This window comes from Gallinula chloropus (assembly GCF_964237585.1).
Source record: "Gallinula chloropus genome assembly, chromosome: 3".
NCBI classification, from domain to species: Eukaryota; Metazoa; Chordata; class Aves; order Gruiformes; family Rallidae; genus Gallinula; species Gallinula chloropus.
Window position 1 is genome coordinate 12,599,626 of NC_140087.1, and position 24,684 is coordinate 12,624,309.

Consider the following 24,684-nt stretch of genomic DNA (forward strand, 5'->3'; position numbering starts at 1 on the left):
GGCGTTTGGGAGTTCAGGTGTCGCCGGGACAGCTGCGCCCGCACGGCAGCGAGCGATAAATGCCTTCCTGCAACCTTCTGGCTTTGAGGTCATGGGTAACATGCAAAACTGGATAACATCTGATTTTCACACTTAGATGAAAAATAGGTTTTATTACATGGTTTGGCTCACAACTTAAGTGGTATAAATATATATACATATACATATATAGTATAGTGGTATAAATATATCTATAAATATACATGTATTCTTTGCTACACCTCAAACGTCACCATATCATCTTTGGGCTTAGCAAAACAAAAAAGATAAAAGGACGTGCATTCTATCTTTCCCTGTGCACATTTTGGTTTCTTCTCTAAAGTAGCAAAGCATTTAGATAAAACAGCATTGTCTGCACCACTGGACACAAGCACTGAGGTAATTGTTGTTCAACAACTTTGCAATGCCCTTTTCTTCTTTAATTAAATTAACCACAAAATGTACAAACACAAATACTGAGAAAAATCTGAGTCGTACAGGAAGGAAGGAAAAAAGGGGGGAAAAAAAAGAGGAGAAAAAAAAAAAGGTATGTGCCAGGAAAGGACTTTGTTCCCCACTTGTACCCAGGCAAAACAGAGGAGGAAAATACAAATAAAATCGAACCCCCTTCTTTCACAGGGAATCTGACCATCTTTTTTTTTTTTTTTAAATCCCTGGAAGGCTCTGGCCTAAAAAATAAAGATAAAAAATAATTAAAAAAAGAAAAGAGAGAGAGAGGGAGAGAGAAGAAAGAAGTCTGCCAAAAAACCCCTCCTTTTAGGCAGAATATTAAGAATATTTGTGTGTTTGCTTTTCAACTGCTTTTGGAAACAAAAGAATGGAAGTGAGATTTTTTTTGTTTGGTTTTGTTTTGTTTTGGAAGAGCCACTTCAAGCTGATGCATTCCTTTGGTCATAAAGTTACGTGACGACGTGTGGGGCCTATAGCTATTTTCTAATAACCTGTCGTATCGTCCGTGGCGGGTAGGGGTTTGCTGTGCCACAGCTGGTCCGGGCAGAGCTGCAGGTAGAAGAATCTCTCTCCTATCCTCAGAGAGACAGGGGGAAGCAGTTTCTTCCCCGCTTGCTGCTGCTCCGGGTGTTTGGTTTCTTTTTTTTCCTTTTCAATTCCGAGTGGGGTGATTTGCACATAAAAGTACAGAGCTTTTTTGTTTTTTTTTTTTTTTCAAACCAAGGGATCAAGGATTCTGTATGTCAAATGTCCAACTTTGGCAATACGAAAAACCGCATTTGTTTAAAAGACATCGGTACATAAAACACATTTACTGAAACCCCCATCTTAGGTTCTTAAAACAGATGTGCAGAAAAACGTATCTACAAACAATGTCTGTAAAACGAAAAATAAAAACATTTAACGTAAAAATTACAATGAATTTTCCAGTCATTGTAAACATTTTCCTAATTATTGCTTTTAGAATGATTAATTGCATAATAAATTATGAAGTACTATCATTGAAAAAATAATTATGGATAGGTGATTGTCTTTTAGTAACTGGCGAGGCAATGCATAGTCCTTTGCCCCTTTTTATGCCCTGAGAAAACAGTAACTTTGGAGTTCCTTCTTTCAGCTGGAGAGCGAGGGGAACTACTGTAAGCCAAGATTGCTTCGCAGCATCGAAACTATGTACAAGCAACTGCTACAGGCACCCTGACTTGCCAAGTCATAAATTAAAAAAGAAAAAAAAAAAAAAAAAAAAGAAATCACTTTTTGCCAAAAAGTCTTAAGGGTCCATCGGTTCAACTGTTTCTTGCTTGACCTTTACAGGTAACAGAGGTAGCGGGTGACTGTGAGGCAACTTCATAATTGACATATCTGACGACTCGTAAAGGTTGCATCCTGAGGAGAGAAGTCCGTTTCCCAGGTTCCTCTGCAGAGACACTTTCAGATTGGCTCCTTCCATCTCCCTCCTGAGCATGGTGAGTATATCCTTCTCCACAATCGATGTAAGGTCGATATTGTCCTCCACTTCTTCCAACTTGTCGGCATTGTCACTGATGTCGAACTTCTCGATCTCCTCATTGATTCGATTCAGGTCCTCCATGGAGAGGCCGGAGGCAGGGGCGACAGGGCAGTTGCCCTTCAGGTGAACCTGGAGGCTGCAGAGGTGAATGTAGCTCTTGTGGCAGTGGATGCATTTATGGGGACGTTCCCGGGTGTGGAGACGCTTGTGCAGCTTCAGGTGCACAAACTGGGTGAACTTGGCTGGGCAGAGCTTGCACTGGTAAGGCTTCTCTCCAGAGTGGAGCCGCAGGTGGGTTTTGAGATTGCTGGTGCTGCTGAACCGCTTGTGACAAACCTAGTGGGGGGGGCGGCAGAGAAACAGCGAGTGAGTGGGAGGGGGTTTTACGGTTTAAATCACAGACACCTAAGAGGAGACAGCAGGACGCAGAGGCAGCTTTTTCTGTCTTCACACTTTCTCACAAAGGGGGAAAATTGCCACCTTTTTTATTTAAATATCGCTGCGCAGCATTTTGAGCACGGCCAGTGGCAAAACTGTATCAGGCAGGTGTTGCTCAGGCAGGCTAAAGGGCACCCTGCTGTCTCACAGCCGCTGCCGCACCGGGGCTGGAAACAGCTGTGATGCCAATGCCAGCTCTGGGCAGCCACGGGTTTGTTGCACAGCCCTCCCCACGCACCGCAAGGGGTGTACGCAGGCCCAGCTGTCCCTTCGGCCACCCAGGGAGGTTGTCTCTGGAGCGTTACGTACCTGACACTCGTGGGGCTTCTCTCCTGTGTGTACCAGATAGTGCTTCTGGAGGTGAGCCAGCTGTGTGAAGCCTTTATTGCAAGTCTGGCATTTGAACGGTCTCTCTCCGCTGTGTACTCGGAGGTGCACCTAGGGAGAAACAGAGCAATTAACAATTTGCAGTTCCCCTACTGCAGCCAAAGTACTTTCAGATGTTCCCCAAGTTAGCAGAAGACTCCCATTGCCAGAACACAATGGTATCTAGTTCATTAGGTATCTTTACAGCCGCGCTTTCTTGCTGGGGGGCTGCCATATTAAGCCCAGAGGGATAAACGGCCTGACTAGTAAGGCAGGCTTGTCCCTGCTGTTCCCAAGTAACCTACAGGGAGGGACCGGAGCCTTCCTGGGAAGGCTCATGTCCTCTTCTCCACTGCCTACCTTCAGGTTGGAGAGCTGGCCAAAGGTCTTGGAGCAAACGTTGCATTCGTACTTGATCTTCCCGTTCTGCTTCTTCAGTGGGTATGGGAGGGTTTTGTAACCGGTCACATTCCTCTTACTTTTAATGAGATTCATGGCTTCTTCGCCGCCGGTGGCAGCCAACACCACTGAGGTAGGTTTAGGTTGCATTATGTGTTCTGAACTGGCTGCTGTACCAGCTGTGGGTGAGCCGCTGGTGGGGCTGCATGGCTTGTCCTTCATGCTGGCGGCAGCGCCCGTGATAGAGAAGGCACTGTTGGGGGCTGGTATGAGGAATTCCCTCGGATGGTCAGGCTGCAGCAATCGACGGCCTCCTTCACTGGGCAATGAACTGGGGAGCGTGGTGGGGTTCAACATGTGGTGGGAAAGGCTACCTCCACTGAGCAGGTTGCCATAAAGCGGATACACCCTTGGGAAGAGATTGAAATTGTTGATGCCATTAATATTGTTCAAAGCGCTCAGGTTATTACAGCTCATATTGAATGGAGGTAACAGGAATTTGGGGTAGTGAGGGGTATAGGATGGTAGAAAGGTAGGTGGGAGGTGGCCAGGGGGTGCGTATCCAGGATAAGACCCCAATCCTTCTGAGCCATACGACCCGTTCAAGTAAGGGTATGGCTCTCTGTGCTCTTGGGAAGTAGGTGCCAGAGGCGAAACTGTGACCCCTGGACTGCTGTGAGGGCTTGAACTTTTTAAACTTTGGTCTGGGCTGCTCCTCCCGGAAGGACTCGGCGTAGTAGACGTTTGGATGGGCGAGTGAGTAACATAGCTGGGTCTGTCCATCCCGTATGCTAAGGAAGCTTTCAGATAGTCTTCTGCAATGTGAGGTCGGATCGGGTAGACAACTCGAGGGAAGAAACACCTCTCTGGGCTATAGTTCTTACGCAAGTCATCCAAGTCTTTTTCTGGAGTAACTGGTGAAATGTTGCTCTGGAAGAAGTCTTTTCCTTTTGGAGGATTGGTTTCCATTTTCAGGATTTCTTTCACACTGTGCTCCTTCTTTGGGATGCTCTTCTGACAGAGCTCATCTTTATCAGCACTGTGCTCCTTTGGATTAACGTGGGTTTGTGCTGAAATACAAAGACAAGGCAATGATTATTTAGATACGACACCATCATTATCTCTTTTCAAAACACAGTCCAACTCTTACAAGTCTCATGGGAAGGAAGGATCACTCTCAGAGACAAACCATCATTTAACTCGACAAAAAACTCATTTCTGTGTGGAGAAATGCCCTATGTTAACCAAAAGCATCATTAATTTAGGGGACGTACGGAGCTGGATGATGATTCATTTGCTCGTCTCCACTTTGCGAACCGATTTCACCGTTCTTTCCCCTCAGACCTGACAAGCTTCACTGCTGAACGGCTATCTGAGCAGTACTACTAAATGTGGTAACAAGCATTTGTTCACAATACAGGTTTAACAGAAGGGCTCTGCAGAACCGAGCTCCCAGAAATGTTCCTCAATAAAATAACAAGGCATGACAAATCGGCTTTTGCCAAACCGCAGCAGTCACTTCACCAGCCAGTTCAATTACTTACAGTACCAAAAAAACACGGCTGGCTAGGATGAAAGCCTTCTTCAAAGAGAAGGTATTCTCCATCAGTAAACAGATCATTACTCATTATATATTCTGCTTAGGAACATCTACAACAAAGCAGACTATTTACTGCAGATTTCTGTGGCATTCAGTCTATGCAAAACTCCTCTGCTTACAGCTGTACTTTATAAAAAAACTGCTGAAGCAAAGCAAAAGAAAGCAAGACTGCTTGTCTCCAGCTTAAGTCAAAATGTCCTTTTTTGAAATAAAAAAAGGAAAAAATAAGTATGTATTCAGAAGCAAATAGAAGCTAGTGTCCCTTTGACTCAGTTCAGTGCATGCACTAGTTGTATTCACAGACTCTCCCTTGTTACCTGGACATAATGCAGTAATATAAACACTGCACCAAAACAGAAAAAGAAGCCTGTTTTTGCCTCATCTCTTAATGGTTACATAATCCTGAAATTATGACTTCCAGGATTTTTTTATTACGGGGGAAAACTACAAGAAGGTTTTGTGTTGGCGATTAGTTATGCGCAAGGTTTTCCAGCAGGAGGTACAAGCCAACGCCGATGGGTATGCGACTCGGAAGTATCGCAGCCCTTTAGCCAAATTTCTGCTCTTGTGACTGCCTTCTCTTGCATCGCTAACTGGGCTGAAAAACAGCCTTTTTATGAGTTCTGGAGGACCAGATGAACCAGGCGAGGAAGATGGGAACAGGCAATGACCGCATCGCTTTGAACATGGATTCCTTGCTTCACTATTCACCACTCCGATGGAATCTACCATTCGGCAACATTACCCTATAAGGCAACGAACCAGCCATTTCATAAATGTCTCCAGGAAAACAGCCGTTTCCAAAGCACGCACCTACTCACAGCAACCCGCTCCTGCAGTAGCATCCTTTTCCAAGCAGGATTAGACTAATAGCAAGCAAATTTAGTGTGAGCTACGGGGGCGATTCGTGTACGTTCAAGCTGCAGTGAAATGCGACTGAACACAGTCATGTTCCATGAAAATATCTGTGATACAACACAGGGCGTGCTGCACAGCAAGCCTGTACACACGCAAGCGTGCAGACAGCTTCCCAATTACTCCCCTCCATGATAAAGTTTAATGCAGAGCAGTTTCACACAAGAAGGCATACAGCCTGTTGCGCTAGCTGGCATTAAACCCCATCTGCGTTGTCATTTTGTCTGTACTTGTGGACTGGTACCCCATTTTCTAGATGTCCACACAGAGTTTTGGGTATAACACAGAGGCCCTACGAGGTTCTAGAAGGTCGGCAATGGCACTGTGGATACTATTATTATCTACATCTTCTTATCAGCTGCCTGTCAGCACACCAGTGTCTCAGCGCAAACACTCCCGGTGACACTATCAGCACTGGGAAGTATCGAGACCAGGAAGTATTGAAAGCTGGGGGGGGGGAGGGGGGGGCGGGAAGCAGGACTTGTGAAGCCTCACAGCAGAACAAATAAATAAATACCACCTTATCAGGCCCGTATCAGTCTCTCAGTGGGGTCTGCCGAGCAGGAAGTTTGAATTGACACTTTTCTCTTTTAAAGTAAAAAAAAAAAAAGGGGCGGGGGGTGGTACGGAAGAGGAAGAAGTGCTGGTGCTGCTGGAAAAGTCATAGAGAAACTGGGGCTGTGTCAGCTGGAGGAACGGCTCCTGCCGTCACAAGGTTAAACACCAGGGTGGGGACCTACGTGCCTTACGCACCAGAGCAAGCCCACGAGTGACAGAAAGGAAGCTCAGACTGAGAACGTAACTTTCTTTGTGCAAGAGGCCCATGTCCCCACTAAAGATAATTGTTCCTTCCTTCCCTTCAAAGCTCCCAGTAAAGCCTCTCCTCCTCCTCATCATTTCCGTGCACAGGCAGAAGTCGTAATATTTGCAGATTATTTTTCAGGTCTAACTGTGACAGCCCTCTTTAGGTTGCAAGCTAACTTTGGTCCATAAATCCCCTCCTGGCTTTTTCTCCTATTACCTGAGCACAAAGGACGCTTGGGAACAGCAGAGAGATCAAAACATAAACAAGTGTGTCAGCACTCTGTAAAATAAGAGAAGGGGCCAAGGAGAGCCTCTTGGATTTAAACTGAACCTGGATTTAAACCAGGGCCCGAACTGATTGAGAGGTTTACAACCTTTCTTCTTGTTCTTAAAGGAGCCTTATGTCAAAGTTAGAGAGATATATTTCTTATAAAAGTTTTTTTTTTCTTTTGAACTTGTGATTTTACACTGAAGTTCTTACTGATGACAATGTCTGCTTCTCGCTCTACAAATGCATTTCTCCTTCCCGACACCATATGCATATATATATATACACTAAATATAGGCACATACTCTTCCAAGATCTGTCTAGTTTCTGTGGTCAGAGACACACAGAAAAGAAGTCCATGACAAAACAAGAACAGCACAGCTGCGTTTTTAAGTTACTGATCTGAGGGGAAGGGGGGAAACAAAAAAGAAAGAGAAAAAAACCCCAGACGTGCCTCTTTAGGAGCCTGGTCCACTTCTCACCGAGGTCAACAGATTATTTGCTCAGATCTGAGATTAGCAAGTGCGTGCAAGAGGAAAAGGGACAAAACTCCTGTTACTTTTAAGTATTAATAAAACTTGAGTGGAGGGGCTGCCTGAAGTCAGTCCCTCCAGTGTGGGTGTTCCTGCTACAGACCGCTGCACAGCCATAGGCTTTGCTCTTGTTTCTTGGGATCTGAGCTGTAGCTGAGAAAGTCTTCAGGAAAACAACGATCTGTTTTTTTCTAAAGACTTGAAAAACGGTTGTAGGCAGACAGTAATTTCAGTAGTAATTTCAGGAGTGAGTTAGTACTGAACACTTCGAGTGGCGGAGCTTAATTATGCTGATTCATATTTTCGATCTAAATTAAGCACCTCTCTGCTAGTAGAAAGAGAACCTCGAAGTTGTGAAGCAGGCAAAACAAAAGAGTGTTTCCACTCAAAACGAGAACAGCGACTAACATTTAGAAGTCTCTAATTTGATGATCTGTTTTCTAAATGTGTCCAAAGCAGGGCGATACGCCTTTGAAAACATTTTGCTCAGGGAAGGTCTTTAAGGGAGCCTTCAAATAATCTGCAGCATTAAGTCATCTTCAGCCCCCAAATTCTGGTTCTGTGAAGACAACCTTTCATATCATTTCAAAATCATTTTCCTGAGCCCTTTTGAAGATTCCAGGAGGCATTTTTTTTTTAAGCAAGTGCAGATGTTTCCTCTCAACCCAAACAGAAAAGCTTCAAAACCAGAAAGTGAAACTGCCCATAAACAAAAGGGAAAGCGAGTGGCAGGGCTTAGTTAACGGCCAGTGTCAGGGCCAGCAGGAAGAAGCAAAGAATAAATCACATTTAAGAAACAGCATCAAGAAGTTAACCTTCATAGAATCTGGAAGATTTTAAATAATACCTCATTAAACCTGTTAATGAAACAAAAAGATTGCCACACGTTTTGTAAATATGCCATTGTTCCCCCCCAACTCAAACTTCTGTCCCGAAGTTTGACCAAAAGATGTCACCTGCCTGAGCCTGACCAAGGAGACACCCATGACATGAGCAGTAGAAAGTTGCATCATAGGATTGCAATACATCAACTTTATTATGAAATGGCCACGTCCTGCATCAATGTGATTGTTTGGGGGGCTGTTAGATTTTGATTTTTTTTTTTAAATGTCACCATCTCCACTCTCTGTCCCAAAATAATCCTCCCACAACAAGGTAAGAACGAAATGCTGAACTATGTGGGACCCCTGAAGCAAATTTCATTGGTCTGTTTGCTAGTCCAAAAATAAGATATCACAGCTTAAGGAGACAATCTGAGACCCTGGTTAAGTAAGGTTAAGGACATTTAGCAAATTACCAAAAGTTGATTTTTTTTGGCCAGTAGAATACAGAACTCTTGCACTGTTGCATTTAAAGCTGTTTACTGGACAATGGCACCATCTGAAGGTGATGTATTGCCAATCTTGACAGAAAAGAACATCAATGGCCTCATAACAGGCAGGAAGGAGAAGGGGGTCATTTGAAATGAGACTGAGCTTCCATCGCTGGGATAACAGGGAGCCTTGCCTCTACCACTGCCGTGCAACACCTTGCAGGCACTTCAACATCCACTGAAGTTACGTAGCTCCACTCAGAGCTAATCACGGCCATGAAGGTAGGTGTGTGCTTCAGCGTCTGAAGGACTGGGTCAAAGGCCCCAATTCAAGGGCACGGAGGACAGGGTTTAACCCATAACTAAGCACATGCCTAATTGCTGTCTTGAATCTGGATGCTTTCCTTCTACGGCACAAATGAAGTAACGCTGGAGAAGTTACCTTTAATTTGAAAGTTTGCTGTTACAGAGGCAAGTAGATGTTGTATGTGGATGTGTAAATACATTTATGCTCTAAAGTGGTAGTTCTCTCATTTTTGAGGCCACTAATTACAGGAAATAAAGCCAGAGAAATTCTCGGCTACATTTTTCCCTGGAGGCCCATCCCGCTTGGGTGCTTAAGAGGAACTGAGGTGCTGAACTCCAAGACCGTGATCCTCAAAACCCCTGAGGCACCTAAAGCAGCTGCCTACATTTGGAGTTGGCTCTCCATCAGTGTGTGGCCCAGGTGGCCTCTCCTGTGCCGGGCCAGGCAACCAGCCAAGTCACGTCTCTTCCAAAGCCTCCCGCGGGCGCCAGCATGCGCCATGCTCCCAAGACATGCTGGAGAGAGGGAGTCGAGCACAACACACCACAGCCGTGGGCTGGCAATGCTACTGCCCTGCGCTCATGCTGCTATGTGTCTCACTGGGAGGGAGCCCTGACTTCAGTCTGTGGTGGGATGTGGACCTCAACTTTCTCTCCCTCTTCCTCAGAGGGTGCCAAATTCAGCAGCCAGGAGTTGGGAGAGGCAGCAATGCTCGCCTGCTCCTCTGACAGAAGCCATATCACTTTTAACACTGAATTATTAGCGGTCCATTTGGCTGGCGATGGGTTTCCTGACTTCCTAGCAGGTGAAAGAGGTGACCATTGGGGGGAGGGGGGTATCCCCCCCCCAAGCAAGCCGGTGTTAAGATGTTTCGATGGGGCAAAGCCCCATGATGGCAGAGGGTGGAGACAAGCTTTCTGCACTTTTTATTCACAGATGAACACAGTGTGAGAGAACCTTGGCCAGGCTTGTGCCAGAGAGAAAGGTTGGAGAGGCAGCAGGATGTTCACTACTTTTAGATTTAACTAGAAGAAGTGGCCTGAGAAGAAGTAGAAGAAGAAAACTGAATGGTGCTTTAACTCATTTGGTTCCAGCCCTCACGCTGGAAAAAAACATCCCTGCTTGCATTATTGCTACAGGCCCTCCAGCAAGTAAGTATTTTTGGGAATCCTCTGGATTTGTCATGCACTTTTCAAGAAAAGGCAATGAAACTTTAGAAAAACCTTGATCCTTACAGTGCCTGTAGGGTTTCTGGCCTAGCTGCAGGCTTTAGGCTTGAATGTGCTTGTCAAGATGATGAGGAAAAGAGGAAAAAGAAGTGAGAACTTCTCATTTTTTGAACTGCTGTTTTCTTTAGGTGGAGGAGGCTAACACAAAATTCCTCAGTTGTTTAAATTGAATTATCTCTAAAAGATGAAGGGGTTATTTCGATCCCAGCACCTGGAAAGATTGCTCTTTCAAGTGTTAAGGCTGAACTACATGATTGTCGCTCGAGAGCCTGTCTGTTTAAATCCAGGTATTGAGCCTACGTTTACTAAAATGGATTAGTCCACATGTGTCCAGACACCCCTAGTTTTGACCTGAGTAAGAGTAATTAGTTAACACTTTACAAACACATTCCCCACTACTTCTGTGAGGCAACCTAAGGTGCCACCAGCAGGTGCAGGAAACTGAGGCTGCGCTTGTGTATCCTCCCAGCTAGTGGCCAAATGTGTCTGGGTGGATCTTTGCAAACCTCTAATCCACAGAAACCCCTAACACTGCTGTCTCGTCCCACTGAAAAGCCAACAGTCCATCATATCAGGAAATAAAACTGCACAGCAAGTGGTGAGATTACAGATGTGCAAAGTTGACAGGATCAGTGAGATACTTTCTGAATACAGGGTATAGCAGCACAGGACATCTCCACCTTCTCTTCCCTCTGCCGCTAAGTGAAAACAAATTTTCTTCTATAATTTGTTACCTTTAGTAGGGCAAGGCCAAACAACTGGTGAAAGGGTGAAATCCATGGAGGACAGAGGTACCTTTGATTAATCTGAATGTGTGACATCATTTTCATTATGCGATGTTACATTTTAGCTCTAATGATCCCCAGAGTAACACTGCTATTTTATAACCAATTATTTGCTGCCAAACAACAGCAAATAGTCCTTCTTATTAAAAACAAAACAAAACAATCTTACTTGCAGTTTTTCTTTCAAGTTTCAGTGTGAGCACTGGCAGGAGGTCAAATGAATGCTCTGCTCTATCTCAGAGCAGCTAGCAGGAGGGGAGGTAGCTTAGGAGTCAAATGAGAAGCTAGCAAGAATCTCTCCTCTCTTCAAGGGGCTCTGGGTGACATGCTAGGCACTGATTAAGCTATGAGTAAAGCACTGAGGCTGGAAATGGTCAGAAACCACAGAGGAATGCAGAGATAAACTCCTGGAAATACCTCTCACCCCTGCTACCAGCGCTATTATTTTTGAACAGAAAATGAAAGCTGCAATACACAGGCAAGAAACACGGAGAGCTTAACACCGAGCTTAAAAAAACAAGTAACCAGATGAGAAGACCACAGGAGGTTTGCTCCCGTAAGGTAAGTAAGCACAGACACAAGGCTCGAAGAGCTCTGACATACATTCTGTCAGACACCTAGACAGAGTCATGGCACACAGCCACTTCCTTGTACAGTGAGGGCAGCCCTTTGGCAGCATGACTGGACAGCCTTCAGTATACACTATCAAAGCAGACTTTTGCTCAGTGCACTCTGAGATCTGGACTTGGAAGGTCTGAGAGTGAAACAACATGTACGGTTCTGAAGGCAGAGGATATATTCAGGTTGCTCGTCCAGAATTTCATCTGATAAAACTCAAGACTGTAAAAGAGCAATAATCTGTTTACATCTGAACGGGCACAGGGAACTCATGCTGTTGTGCTGGGCTGTTGCTGGGGTTTTTTAATTCCCCTTTTCCACTCCAAGCTACCTACTGTGACAGAACAGATGATGCAGCTGTGTAATTATACAACTTATTATTAGATCACACAGGCAGAAGAAACATTACTAGCATTCCTTGTTTATACTGTAATCCACTTACTGAGGTTCATCATTGTCAGCTCTCTGGGGGAGGGATAGTGCAGTCTCTCTGCAAAGTCCCGGCAATACCACACAAGCAGCTCTTGGTTGGCAGGGATGGGCTTGATGGTGTAGAAGTAGATGTTCATTCCATTCTGACAAGCAGCCAAGTTTTGTTCCTGAATGGAGTAGCCAGGGTTTACATAACGCATCCAGTTGCTCTTGTCCTCGTTAAATCCGTCAATGAAGTGGTGAAGCTCACCGCTTGAATAGATCTGGAATAGAGAGGAAGTGCCCATGAATACGCAGCACGTGCGCACAGAGTCCAGAGGGGAGAAATGATAAGCTTGGGTTTGGGGGTTTTTTTAATAAATAAATAAAAAGAAATTACTGAAAAAAAAAATTCAAGCTTGGTTCCCCCCTTTTTTAAGTACAATATTCTCTGTGTTAAGAAAAGAGATGCTTATTCAAAGGTAAAATCCACAATAACCTTTTCCATTTCTGCTTAGGCTGCACCTCTGCTAGCATGGCCAAATCAGCCCCAGATCTGAAACGCAGAGTACTCTCCCCACATAAACACTCTACCTTACAGTCCTTTTCCTGGTGCTATGATCAACAAGTGGGTGATGCTAATGACTGCAGGTCTGAGTGCATGCTTGCATTAATGCTTTGAGTCACCTGTGTATAAGACTGACTGGTTGTGCTACGTCAGTCTTTCTCGCCTTTTTTCTATTGCCTCTGTACTTACAGTTTCCTACCACCTCCGCCCAAAGGTTTAAACTATGCAAACATCCTCCACCCCCCCCCCAGAGTCCTAAAGCAACACTTGCTCACAGTTGGACTGTAGCCCTTTTGTAGAAAGGCTGGGCGAGGCAAAGATGAACTTCACCTGCCATAACTTAACGAAGACCTGGAGAGGGGCCAGTCGATGAGAAGTCACTTTTCCTATCAAGGGACACGTTCTGACTTGTCCACAGAGGGGAAAGAAAACATGAATATAAAACTGCTCAGCAGCTTGGGGGGAAAGAAGCCCCAGTCACTGAAGCTACTGTTGGTTGCAGTGCTAAATATAGGAGAAATATTTAAGGGGTGGGGGGAGAAATCAAGAAAAGTCCAGGAGACATGTATGTTAAAGACAAATCCCTTACTCTTGGAGGGAACTAGCTCTGCACTGGATAAAATGGGGTTCTGGGGTTTCACAAAACAGACGACTGGGCAAAAGCCAGACCTTGAAGCGGGAGCAGCTTGTGCCACTGCGGCACCTCACTCAGCAGGAAATGCCTTTCCAAAGGGACAACAGAGCTTATTTCAGGGGGAAAGCAATCCATGGCGTGTTCCTGCCTTTGTGTTCACACCACTGTCCTTCACACCTACCTGGCCGGACAGCACGCCCCGTGAGTGCCTGCCAGCCGGGTGGGACCTCTCCTCTTCTCCTTAAGAGAGCCACCAGCGGCGAGGGGCAAGGCAGCCTGGCCCTTTAACGCAGGCCGTAAACACCAGAATCACTTTCTTTAGAGTAACTTCCTGTAAACTGAGAAGGGGGAAATACATGTGGCCTCATCAAAGCAGCCTGCGAGAGATTTTGCGGTGTGTTTGTTATGAGAAAATGGAAGGGAGCTGGGCGAATTGTGCTGCATCAAGAGGAGCCTTTGGGTTTCTCTGCTCACCCTGCTTCGCAAACTTCCAGGAACGTGGGGCTTCGGCACACCATGCCTGCCGCCGCTTCCCTAACCCTCCACAGCTCCCAGGACAGAGCCAGGGATGCTGCCGGTCACCATACCCCAACAGCAGGGCGAAGGCACCCCACCGGGCTCCCACCTATTCTGGGGATGGCGAGACCAGATGTGCTGAGTCACGGCATGGTTCCCAGAAATGACGTCGGCTCCGGGTGGCCTCGCTGCCCTCGTGCGGGTAAGGCGCAGGCAGTGTCCCCCCGCACGCGCAGCAGATGTTCCCACTCCTGCCAGCAAGCCCAGGATGCCTTTAATAACATGTGGGAAGTTATCTCCCACAATTTCCTTTGCATATGCAAGCCTGTTTCAGACCCCTCGGAAGGAATTCATTTTTGGTGCAGCAGCATGTCTTGAACGAATCAAGAGATTATAACAGGGAATTTAACGATGCTTAGATGGATCCTAGGATATTATTTCCGAGGGTCCCTCTGCATTAAGGCTTAAAATCACATCACGAGAATGATGTCATCTTTCTCGCTGAAATAGATGAAGTCCTGCAAGATGGTTAGCAGCCCTTCTTCCCAATGTCTGCTGCCTTATTAGCAACTGGCAGGGCTAGGGCTGGTAGGCCAGTCTCTTCCTATGCCAGATACCAGCTCCTGAAAAAACGGGCTAAAAGAAACATTCCATAGCCTTATGAATGTGGAAGCAGCAGCCTGCTTTATAGAAACACTCATGCAAAGTTAACTGCCTGTGCAATGCTCTATTACATCGCACGAAGGCAAACTGAGAAAACCAAAATGATGCAATTAGGTAGGAAGAAAAGGGTGTGGGGAAAGCTAGTGCTTGCCCTGGGTTTCACCTGGATATGAGGTCGGGATACTGCTGAGGCAGGCAGGCGCCTGGGCACAGAGGCTTGGATATATTCCCAAATCCACCAATTTAGACACGACCTAATCCACCAATTTAGACACAACCTCAACGGCTAGAAGGCAGCAAAACAAACCCATGGAAGGAGATGGGGCTGAAGGAATGTTCTCTAACAATTAATAATGGGTCTGTAGAGAAGACTGAGGATTATGTCTACTGATAAACTGGAAGCGTGTTCCCCAGCACTGACTTCCCAAGCCAAAACAAACTGGCTGCTGCTCCCTTCCAGTTTACACTGCGGAGTACAAATTACACATCAGCTTTAGTGTTTGTCTGGCATTAATGGATTTTTCTCTTCACAAAGATCCCTGGGCTGCTCTTCTAACACTTTCTGAAGTGGACTAAGAAAAGCTTATGACTTAAATGCCACATGCTGAAGACTGTGGTATAGCTGTTATATTCAAGACCCAAGGAAAAAATGTCACAATATGTATCATAATTCCAGAGTAAAAGATGATGCAGTGATTTCACAGCTTCTTCATAGCTGGAAAAATCAAGGATACACAGCATTTGCATAAACAAGAATGACTTTCCACTGTGAAGAAATGCAAAATAACCTGTCCCTACAGCAAGCTGCAGAACTATTTCTTTACATAACTAAGCACCGATCCCTTCCAGAAGACAGAGCTGGGAAAGGCTGTGCATCTCCCCTGCTCTCTCCACCCACACAGCCCCTACATCCAAGACAGCCAGGCTTTTACTCAGCTTAGTTCACCCCACTGTCTCTGTTCGTGCCTGGCAGCACAGAGAAGTTGCCCCCTGCATTCACACAGGTCTGAAGCAGGAAGTGACCCAGCTTCTCAGCTGTACTCATTTAGTGATCTGCTTACTGTGACAACATGGTGCTGTTTTTTCCTGCTTACCCGCCAAAAGTATTTTCTGTTCGCATTCTTGGGAACCGTATCGCTGGTATAGATCTCTCCTACCAGGGGTCCAAAGCGCGTTCCTTTTGGGATGTACTCTTTGCTTATAACTCCAGTGACCTACAAGAAGAGCAGCACAGGATCAGTCCATCGCCAGAAGAAATTGAGAAGTCTTCCTCGCCCCGTCCCTCGAGCTTAACAAGGTGAAGCAACCGATGTAAGAGATTTTTTTGTGCCAGGTCAGCAAAACAGAAATAAATTAACCACCATGTTGGCCACGGCCCGACCATCGTTGTTAAGGTACCAGCATCTTACCAAGGCATGTGGAAGCCAAAGATGAACACTGCCTGGAAAAGGTGTTTTTTTGTGGAAATACATTTACAAGAAGAAACAGTAAGTGAAATGTACAGAGCCTGTCAAATACCTTCAGAGTTATTTCTCCTAGCTAAGGCAACCCCCAAAAGTCTAGCTCCAGCAAACAAAACTATTCAAAATAGCTATCAATCACTTCACTGCTACAGAGCTCGCTTTTCTAATAAGTTAGGAACTGGAATGACTGCTCCGGATCAAAATGAAACCTGCTACCACCACCACCACCACCTTCTTTGCTCTATAACCCTCCTGATCACTAAAAAGAGAACAGAAAAAAAAAAAACCAACCTACAATTCTCTCACCAGAATACAGTGGCAGACAAAAGAGAATATGAAATGGCTTTGGGACATGTACTCACAGATCACCCTCTTTTATAAAAAGGAGGCAGCAGTTCCGGTAAAATATGTCAAGTGGGTTTGGTCACAAAGGCGTAAAGGTTTTGATGAAAATGCTCCACTATGCTAGGTCTAAGAAATGTATTCTAGTTGTTCAGCTTCCTTCTTGACAGTAATTATACCAAAAAAAGTCACTGACCACAAATCAGGAAGCAATTCATCATTATTCAGAAGAACGTGCCTTGGAGTAACCCTTTGCAAAACACTGCTGAGTTACTGGTTTTGGCTCTCTCTGTTCCTCACCAATCTTCTTAAATTTAATGTATCCATACAACATTAGAAAACCAATGATTTTCTAAACTGAAAACCCCAAACCTTTGCAAGATTGATCCTGCCACTCAGACAGCGGGGAGAAAAGGTCAGTTTGGTGTAACCAAACTTTCACAGCAAAACGTATTAACTGTATCTCCTTCACACATCTTGTCAGCTGTCTTTCTCCTTGCCAGGATTTTAGAACAAGACAGGAACTGCAGAAGTGGTTGACAAACACTGAGAGTTGGGATTACAGCTGTCTGTACCCTGCAAGGAACCGACTTTTTTTACCAAAGCAGATTAGCACTCCTGAGACCCTGCGGATAGCTCTCTTCAGTGAGCATTTTCTTCCACCAGTCCTTCACAGCAAAGAACAGTAAAAACCCCGGACTGTAGACACCACTTCACAAATTAGCTAAAGCCCTGTGATTTTCTCACGCTACATTTTCTTCTGTTGAATCACCCTCGGTGTAAGAGAGGGAGAGACACAGACAAATACTTGCCCGAGTATTGGTCAAGATTAAAAATCCCACTGAACAACTAACACCTAGCATCATTTCATGTTAAATGTCCAAATAAAAGTGGACAAATAACAGCCATGGAATCAAGGAGGTAATCCACCCGGAAACAGATTGCTGGGTGTACATGGTGGCTGTTTGTGCTTGTCTGTGTTTCAACATGTGTTTCAGCACACTAACAAAACAAAACAAAACAAAAAATTAAATTAAACATCAACAGTAGAGGTAGTTAAATGCTCCATTGATCTGTGCATCTAGACTGAAGAGAGAAAAAAAGGGACTTCCAGAAATTTTCCTACACCTACCACGAGCTGAAACAAGCTCAGTGGCTCAGGTTTATTTTTGTCTTGCTTGTACATTTCTACATTTCTCATAGAGAGCTGAAAAAGGCAGATGTTCTTCTCATCTTCCCCATATATCTTCATTTACATCCATCTGCCCTCTCAAGAAAAGTTCACAACCAAGCTGCAGCACACCCTACCAGTTTTACTGCATGGCAGCAGGAGTTTTTTCAGGGTTCTAAATTATTTTGGCCTTTATTAAACTGACTTTAATGAAATTCTCAGAATCTCTAGAAATCACTCCTCGAACTAGTCAACTTGAAACACTCACTGAACTGCTGTCTCTGACACAGCAGATACTTTTTGATATCCACCTTACAGAGCAGCGCTTGCTTCTCCCCGGGCGCTGCTGAGCACGAAGACGACTTCCCACCCCGTACCCATCAGAAGGCAATTTTGGCAGAGGATGTTCTGCACATCCGTCTGTGCCAACACTGAAGTTTTGCTAAACCAGACTAAAGCTGTCCAGGCCACTTTTAACTGAGGGTGGCTTTCTGGTCAGCATTCTTGGCCTCCCTCCTGCCCCCAACAAGCTCAGCTGCTGTGGTCAAGGAGGGGTACCCTCCGGGAGAGGGGTGCCAGCCAGCAGCACCAGGACTGGCTGGCTCCAGGCTGCTGGCAGCTCCCCCCGCCCCAGCCCCGGCCGCAGCCGAAAGGGACTCCTGCGTGCCGCAGCTTAGGAGGGAGCGGCTGAACAAGAGACCACGAAGTACGGAGCCTCCCGGGGGCTTGTAAGCAAAACGGCGAAGGAACTCTACGTCCGGAGAGCCGAGGGGAAGCCGTCCCCGGGCTGCCCGAAAGCTGTGGCAGAGCGGCATTTCAGACTTGTGTCCACCAGGTGTCCTTCAGCACGCTGCTGCTGCTGCTGCTGCCTCTCGGCGATGAGACCTTCCGAAACAGCCTCGTGGCAGGGAACCACAGGGGAGCATGACCTGAGCTCGCTCCCCACAAATAAAGCCTACGGCCCCTGTGCAGCTTTCTGGGTCTAAACTACCACGTCAGGGAGCAACGCGCTGTTTCGAGACCAGTTTCCTCTGTACAGAGGCTTATCCCCTCTCCCTTCAGAGCTCCAACTTTCAACACTCCGGCAAACGGGCCGCTGCCACATCTGTCCTTTCGGTAACACAGCATTTCTAGCGCTAAGACAAAGCCAAACGTTATCCCGAAGCCCTGAGGGCCCCGTTCGCGGCCCCGCGGGCTGCTGCGACTCCCGCCAAAGCCGGGCTGAGCTAACCCGGCTCTCCCCTCACTCCGAGCGGGACGGGATGCGCCGAGACGAGCCGGCTGGCGAGCGGGGGCCAACTGCAACCTGGAGGCGCTGCAGCAGCGGCGCCCAGCCGGGCTGGCGGGTAGAGCCCGGCCGCCTGCGGGCTGGCCCGGCGGGGGGAGCCCGGGGCCGGGGCCGGGAGCAGCCCGGGGCGGCGGCGGCGGCCCTGGAACTGACCAGGGTCCTAATGCGGCGCCGGGGGCCGGGAGCAGGGCGGCGGGCACGCCCGGAGCCCACCGGGCCTGATCAGCAGTTCGGATGGCGGAGCACATCCCGCTCTGCCCGCAGCCCCCGGACAAGAGACGGGTGGGCTCGGGTTCCCGACTCGGTATTAGTAGAAGGCGCTTTGAAAGACCAGCGCTCCTACATCTTTCTTTGGGCACTGGAAGTCAACAACCAGCCCGGTTAATTCTGCCAGAGGAGGCTATTTTGCAATGGGACCACTAAACTGCTTTTAAACCCCCCCACAGAACTAAACAAGAAACACCAAAGAAACTCTTACTGGCTTCACTGAAGTGACAGTATTCTCCAAACACAGTTAAGGAAGGCCACTGTGTGTCCTGGAATAACACTGATTTATCTCTCTTTTAGCTACTAGCTCCCAGCCTCAGAAGCTATGTAACAGAAATGTTACCCCTTTGTTCAGTGACCAGCTCTCTAAAGGAGAGGCCACGAAATAAAATGCTTTCCAATGGCTTCCTCGGTGATTGTATATAAAAGAAGTAAAAGCAGTAGGGGAGAGCACGTGGCTGAGGTCAGCGAGGCACACTTTGTAACAGCTCAAAATCACTGCTTTCATCAAAATCACTGATTCAGGGTCTGTCTCTAAGGAACGGCCTTATCAGAGAAATGCAACAAGTAATGGGTTTGCTACGATAGGTTTCTGTCAAGCTCATCAAGGCAGCAGAATAATTGTCCCTTTACAGCAAGAAGGGCTGCTTGGGCTTTAAGAACTGAGACCAAGGGGAAGAAGTGTTGGAAAAAAATGGGTTTAAATGCCTGCATGAAAAAGATTATTCACATATGGCCTTTTAGAGTGTGATTCTGGCACTGCCCTTCATCATTTTTTTTGTCTATTGCTAAAACTGGAGGAAAGGATAAGGAATCCAGGCATATAAATAAATAAATTACTTCACGTAAATCTAGCGGCGTAAAATGTTACGAGCAGTAGTAATTCTTTTTTTTTTCAAATGCTGACACATACCGTGAACTCATAATGAAAAGTGTCCTTCAGAAAAATCCCCGATCAAGATCCAAGAATAAACAAGAATATGACGTGTCACGGACTCCCTTGCAAATTCAATAAACCTTTAAAAGAGAAGCTGCTCGCTTCACAAAGCATGCAAGGAAAAGAAATACAAAAAAACAACACTCCCTAAACAACAACAGTTGCACTTCCTCCCTCTCCTGAGCAGGCACACAGTACTTTTCCTGCTCCAAACGGAGATATACTACTAATCATGACAGCACCAGGATTTCATGATCTAATCATGACAGTATTAAGAGTTTCACAAGCGATGTATTATGTATGTGTTTGTCAATAAACTGACTCAGCATTTAAAACTCTCAACCAGATGAAGCCACAGCTCTCCCGAAAGTTAACAATGAAGACAGCTCACATCTGAAACTCACTGGCAAACACGCACGCATGCATCCCCCGAAGTCTTACCTCATCCTTTCGCAAGTGAAAAAAACCCACCCTATCAAGCTGTCAGGACTCCAGTGGTTTTCCATGAGGTAAAACCCAAAAATCAGGCTCCCCTGCTGACCCCACAAACACCGATGTGCAAGAGCAACACACGCTCAGTCCTGACCCCACTAAACAAAAATCAAACTCAGAAGGCTGACAGAAAAAAGTTTCACGTCAGAAGGTGCTAGAATGCAAGTCAATTACACCACTTGCAACTATTTCACCCCACAGACAAGTAGCAAATAAGTGACCTGTCCTTACACTCACAAGTCTGTAGCTTTCACAGAAGGAGAAGGGGGGGAAAGGATCACGCCAGCCCTTTCTTTCAGAGCTACCTTAGAAATAGTCAGGGTTTGGAAGTTCCTATTGCTCCTGACGGTAGGTGCTATTCAGCGCAAATAAAAGACCAGGGGAACTCTGAAGAACAAAAGGAGGATGTCCTATATTCAGACTCCCACTAGCAGGGAGTTGCACAGGTCACATTTTACAAGGAAGAACCAGGAATCTTTCAATGACTTCTCTCTTCCCTCCCCACCCCCCCCCCTCTCCTCTTATACAGAGATGGCAGCAATCCTCCTAGCCTGATTCACTGATCTGAGCTACAGCGTAAGGAAATTACACCTCTGTGTTTCCAAACACAGCACTGGGAATTTTGAAAGCTCCTCAGACGTCTCCTGCCACGGCAGCAGGACTGAACAAGGGCAGAGAGAGCCAATCAGTCACTGGCCGGCTGCAGAGGATCTGCCTGAGTTGTCGCACTGCAAACTCATCCTTCAAACAAGAAATCCTCCCGTATCACACAGGGGAGTCACAGCTTTGTCTGCCCCGCGCACACCTCGCCCTGCCAAAGACCGATCTAGCAATGGAGTAACACAAAACAAGGTTCTGCTCTTCTTTTCTGGAGTGTGTCCTTTCCCTGCCAAAGTTCTGCAGGGCAGGGCAGGGCAGATGGGAAGAGAAGAGTGATTTTACAGGAGAATTTAGCTTTAACCTCCTACCAAACCTACTAGGCACTCTGTAAGGCACTGCCAAGCTAAATTCCACCATGCCAATACCCTCCAGGTGGGGGTCCGGCCCTACTGCTGTACACAGGACTAAACAAGTACCTACTCTGGAAGGAAATATTTGATAGGCACGGATGAGTGTGCCTCTTCTTTTCAGATCTGTGGTCAGTGTATTTAGCCAAAGTAGAAGCACAGGTAATAGCTGCTATACCACAGGTCTCAGCACAAGGAGAAATGAAGGGTTGTCCCTTGGGTTATTACCCCGCCGAACATCACACCTAGCTATAATAGCTACTCTATATGAAGGAGTAAACACAAAACCAAATTGCTCATCCGGGCTCATTTCTTTCCAGCCCTTCTGAAACAACAACAAAGAATGTACCCACTCCAGGGACAAGGATAGGACAGACTCGCACGGCTAGCTACCAGTGAAGATACTGTCCCAGATAAACAAAAGTTAATTTAAAGCGATGGCCACCCTTCTGTCAAGCTTGCTACAGTTCCACCATCACCCCCTGAACCGATACGCTGGAGTTTTTTAAGGATTTAGGAAGTCGGGAATATAGCAAGCTCACAAAAAGAATAAAGCGATTTTATAACCAAAGGGAAAACAAAAAGAAATAATTAAACACATTTCCAGGAATATTTTTTTTTCTTCTACTTTTTTTAAAAGCTATTTATTGGACAACCGAGGCACTTTAATCTCTGAGCCAGAGGCAATGAATGGTCCTGGCAAAGAGCAGTCTAGAAATTGGCACAGAGAACTACCCCACAGTTTAAATATGCTTATTCAGATGCTGTTCAAATTGTGTGAAAATTTAACTGTTTGCAAATTGGTACAGAACCAGTTTCAGGGACAGGCTGGCTGCGATTTCCAGTGAAAATACTGCCCAACAGATGACCAGCTCACAGTTTCTTAAATTAGGGTCCCATCTCAAAAGCCAGCAATCAGTATTTGCTGTTGGGGGAGGTGGGGGGTGTGTGTCTGTGTTAAAGAATGGAAGCCAGGGTAGGCACTCACTTTCCAAAACGCTGTGATTTGGCTTGTCTGACTCCAACCTTCCCCAGAGCATTGCCGCTTACCTCTTTGCAGTTAGATGCGTATTTGAAAGTCAAGTTCCTTGGCAAGGAAGCCTCTGCCTGAGTTAGGGTGCCTCCGTCGGCACTGGGATCCAACGGGTGATCATTTACAATATATGTGCACTTCTCTTCAAAATCAGCTTCTGTCCACAGAGTCATGTCAGCATCCTCCATGTCCATTTTCATTGTCCACTCTCTCCCTTTCACCAGATTCTTGAAACTCACAGCGTCCGAGCTACACCGTGTAGCAGCCTGGAAAATAAGAAAACAGCCTTTAATCCTCATTGTCCTTCAGTGTTGTGGTTTCCGTTGAGACAGCGTGACTAATACAGTAGTCTGTGACACTTTAAAAGTGTATGCAGGATAGTTGGTACAGTTGAGTAAGAGCCAAAAAAGCAGTGTAAACGAAGCTGCTCCGACTGAAGCAGCACCTTAAAACGCCAGCCTCAGTAATCATGAGGAAGGAACAAAAACAAAAAGGAAAAAAAAATCCCTAGGCTGACAACCGCTTTACCTTTTTTTGAGACCCTTTTCCTTAATGCTTCAGAGAGAAAAAGAGTATTCCATGCTGAAGAGAGCACGGGGTCATGGCCGTGAGACCACTTAGTCGCCTATGGAAAAGCTGCCTCAGAAAAGTGTCACAAACAAGGAGAGGAAGAGGAAAGGAGCTGCTGTCTGCGTCTGAATGAAGCTAAAAATGGAAAGCGCATGTTGGAAGAGCGGAACCCAGCCTTGCCTCTTCCAAATGGGGAAGCCTGAACTTTCCCACCGGCTTTCAACACACAAACAACTTTCAAAACAACCTGGGCCCCCCCACACTCCCCCCCCCCCCCCCCCCCCCCGCCTCCTCCTGACGTCCCCTTATCCTTTGGCATGGAAGGCTGAGAAAGCCGACATCCTGCCAGCATCACTGCAGCAGCAGAAGCCCTGCACAAAGCACTGCAACACGTTCTCGGAGGCCAAAATAAAAGAGAAGGAAAGGAGCGGGGGAAATAAATAATAATAATAATAATAATTTAAAAAAAAAAGTTTTCTATTATCCCTCTTGGTCGTGGTGATACCTCCAAGAATTACTGTCTCAAAGCACCGGATAGAAGCCTCGCGGGTCAAGTCCCCGAGTCCCTCCGTCCTTGTGTCTATTCAGGACAGAGGCACTGTTATCAAAGCGATCCCCAAACGGGCACTAGGTCGGGCTCTTCCCATAAGGTTCGTTAGGGACAAAATCCTGCGGCTGTGCCGGTAGCTGGGAATGACGCGCCAGCCCGGTGTAAAATCCCATGTTTTTTCCTTTTCGGAGATACGGATACTGCAGCTCACACCCCTCCTCCGGGGGAGGAAGGGGGGAGAAAACAAACAAAAAAAAAACCCAAACAAAAACACACAAAACGAAACCCCCAGGCTGAAAAGAGCCCGTCCGTCCGAGGAAGGGGTTAAGCTGGGCGGACTGACTCCGGGTTAACAGGAGATCCCCGGCGACCCCCGCCCCGGGGGCCGCCTCTCCCGCGCCGGAGCGGCACGGCACGGCCGGGCCGGGCCGCCCGCAGCAGCCGGCAACTGCCCGCCGAGGCTGAGGCGGGGAGTCCCGGCGCGCAGCTCCCTGACGGCCGCCCGGGGACCAGCCCCCGCGCCCCGTCGCGACTGCATGTCGGGGCGAGCGGTGCGATAGTTACCGGCTCTCGGCGTTAAAGGGGGGGGGGGGAGAGGAGACTAAGAGCGAAACTCGAGGGGAAGGCGGGTGGCGGGGGTGACAGTTGAGCGGCGGAGCGAAAGGGTTACCCGCTGCTCCGGGGAGCGCTCCCGAGCCGGGAGACGCGGCGAGGAAACTTCTGCTCCGTCCTCCGGGCGCCGGGGCCGGCGCGGCCGGGGAGGGAGTGCAGAAGGAGCCGGGGAGGTGGAAGAGGGGGGTGAGTACGAGGTGGGGACGGGCACCGCGCTCCTTACCGGGGCAGAGTCCGCGCTCGTTTCCACACCGAAGCCCACCGTCGGCGGCAAACCTGGCTCATCTCTACAGAGTAAACATTTCTCCTTCCTTCCAGCGGCTGGGTCCCCGGGAGACTGACTCACACCTCCAGCCGCCGCCGCTCCCCGCCCGCTCCTCCCCCGCTGTCAGACAGGTGCTGCCGCGCGCGCCCTGCTCTTGCCTCTGGGAAACGCTGGGGGGCCGCCTGCCACAGCCGCGCGCTGCGCCCGGCTCCGCTCCGCTCGGCTCAGCCCAGCCCGGCCCGGCCCGGCCCGCCCGCGGCTCACGAGCGGCCCGCGCGCCGCGGGCGCTCACGCTCCAGCCCCACCCCTCCGCCCCTCTCCC

The 24,684-nt window shown here is 47.3% G+C and overlaps 1 protein-coding gene across 1 annotated transcript; it reads right to left on the minus strand.

The window, feature by feature from the left end:
* Positions 1-1,759: 1,759 nt before the first annotated feature.
* On the minus strand, positions 1,760-22,664 carry PRDM1 (PR/SET domain 1; the record flags this gene model as incomplete). The annotated part of the gene is made up of 6 exons (XM_084261773.1): positions 1,760-2,335; positions 2,747-2,875; positions 3,164-4,272; positions 12,016-12,268; positions 15,460-15,579; positions 22,383-22,664. 6 exons carry the CDS (start codon positions 22,662-22,664, stop codon positions 1,760-1,762), a joined length of 2,469 nt encoding a protein of 822 aa, XP_084117899.1.
* Positions 22,665-24,684: the final 2,020 nt, after the last annotated feature.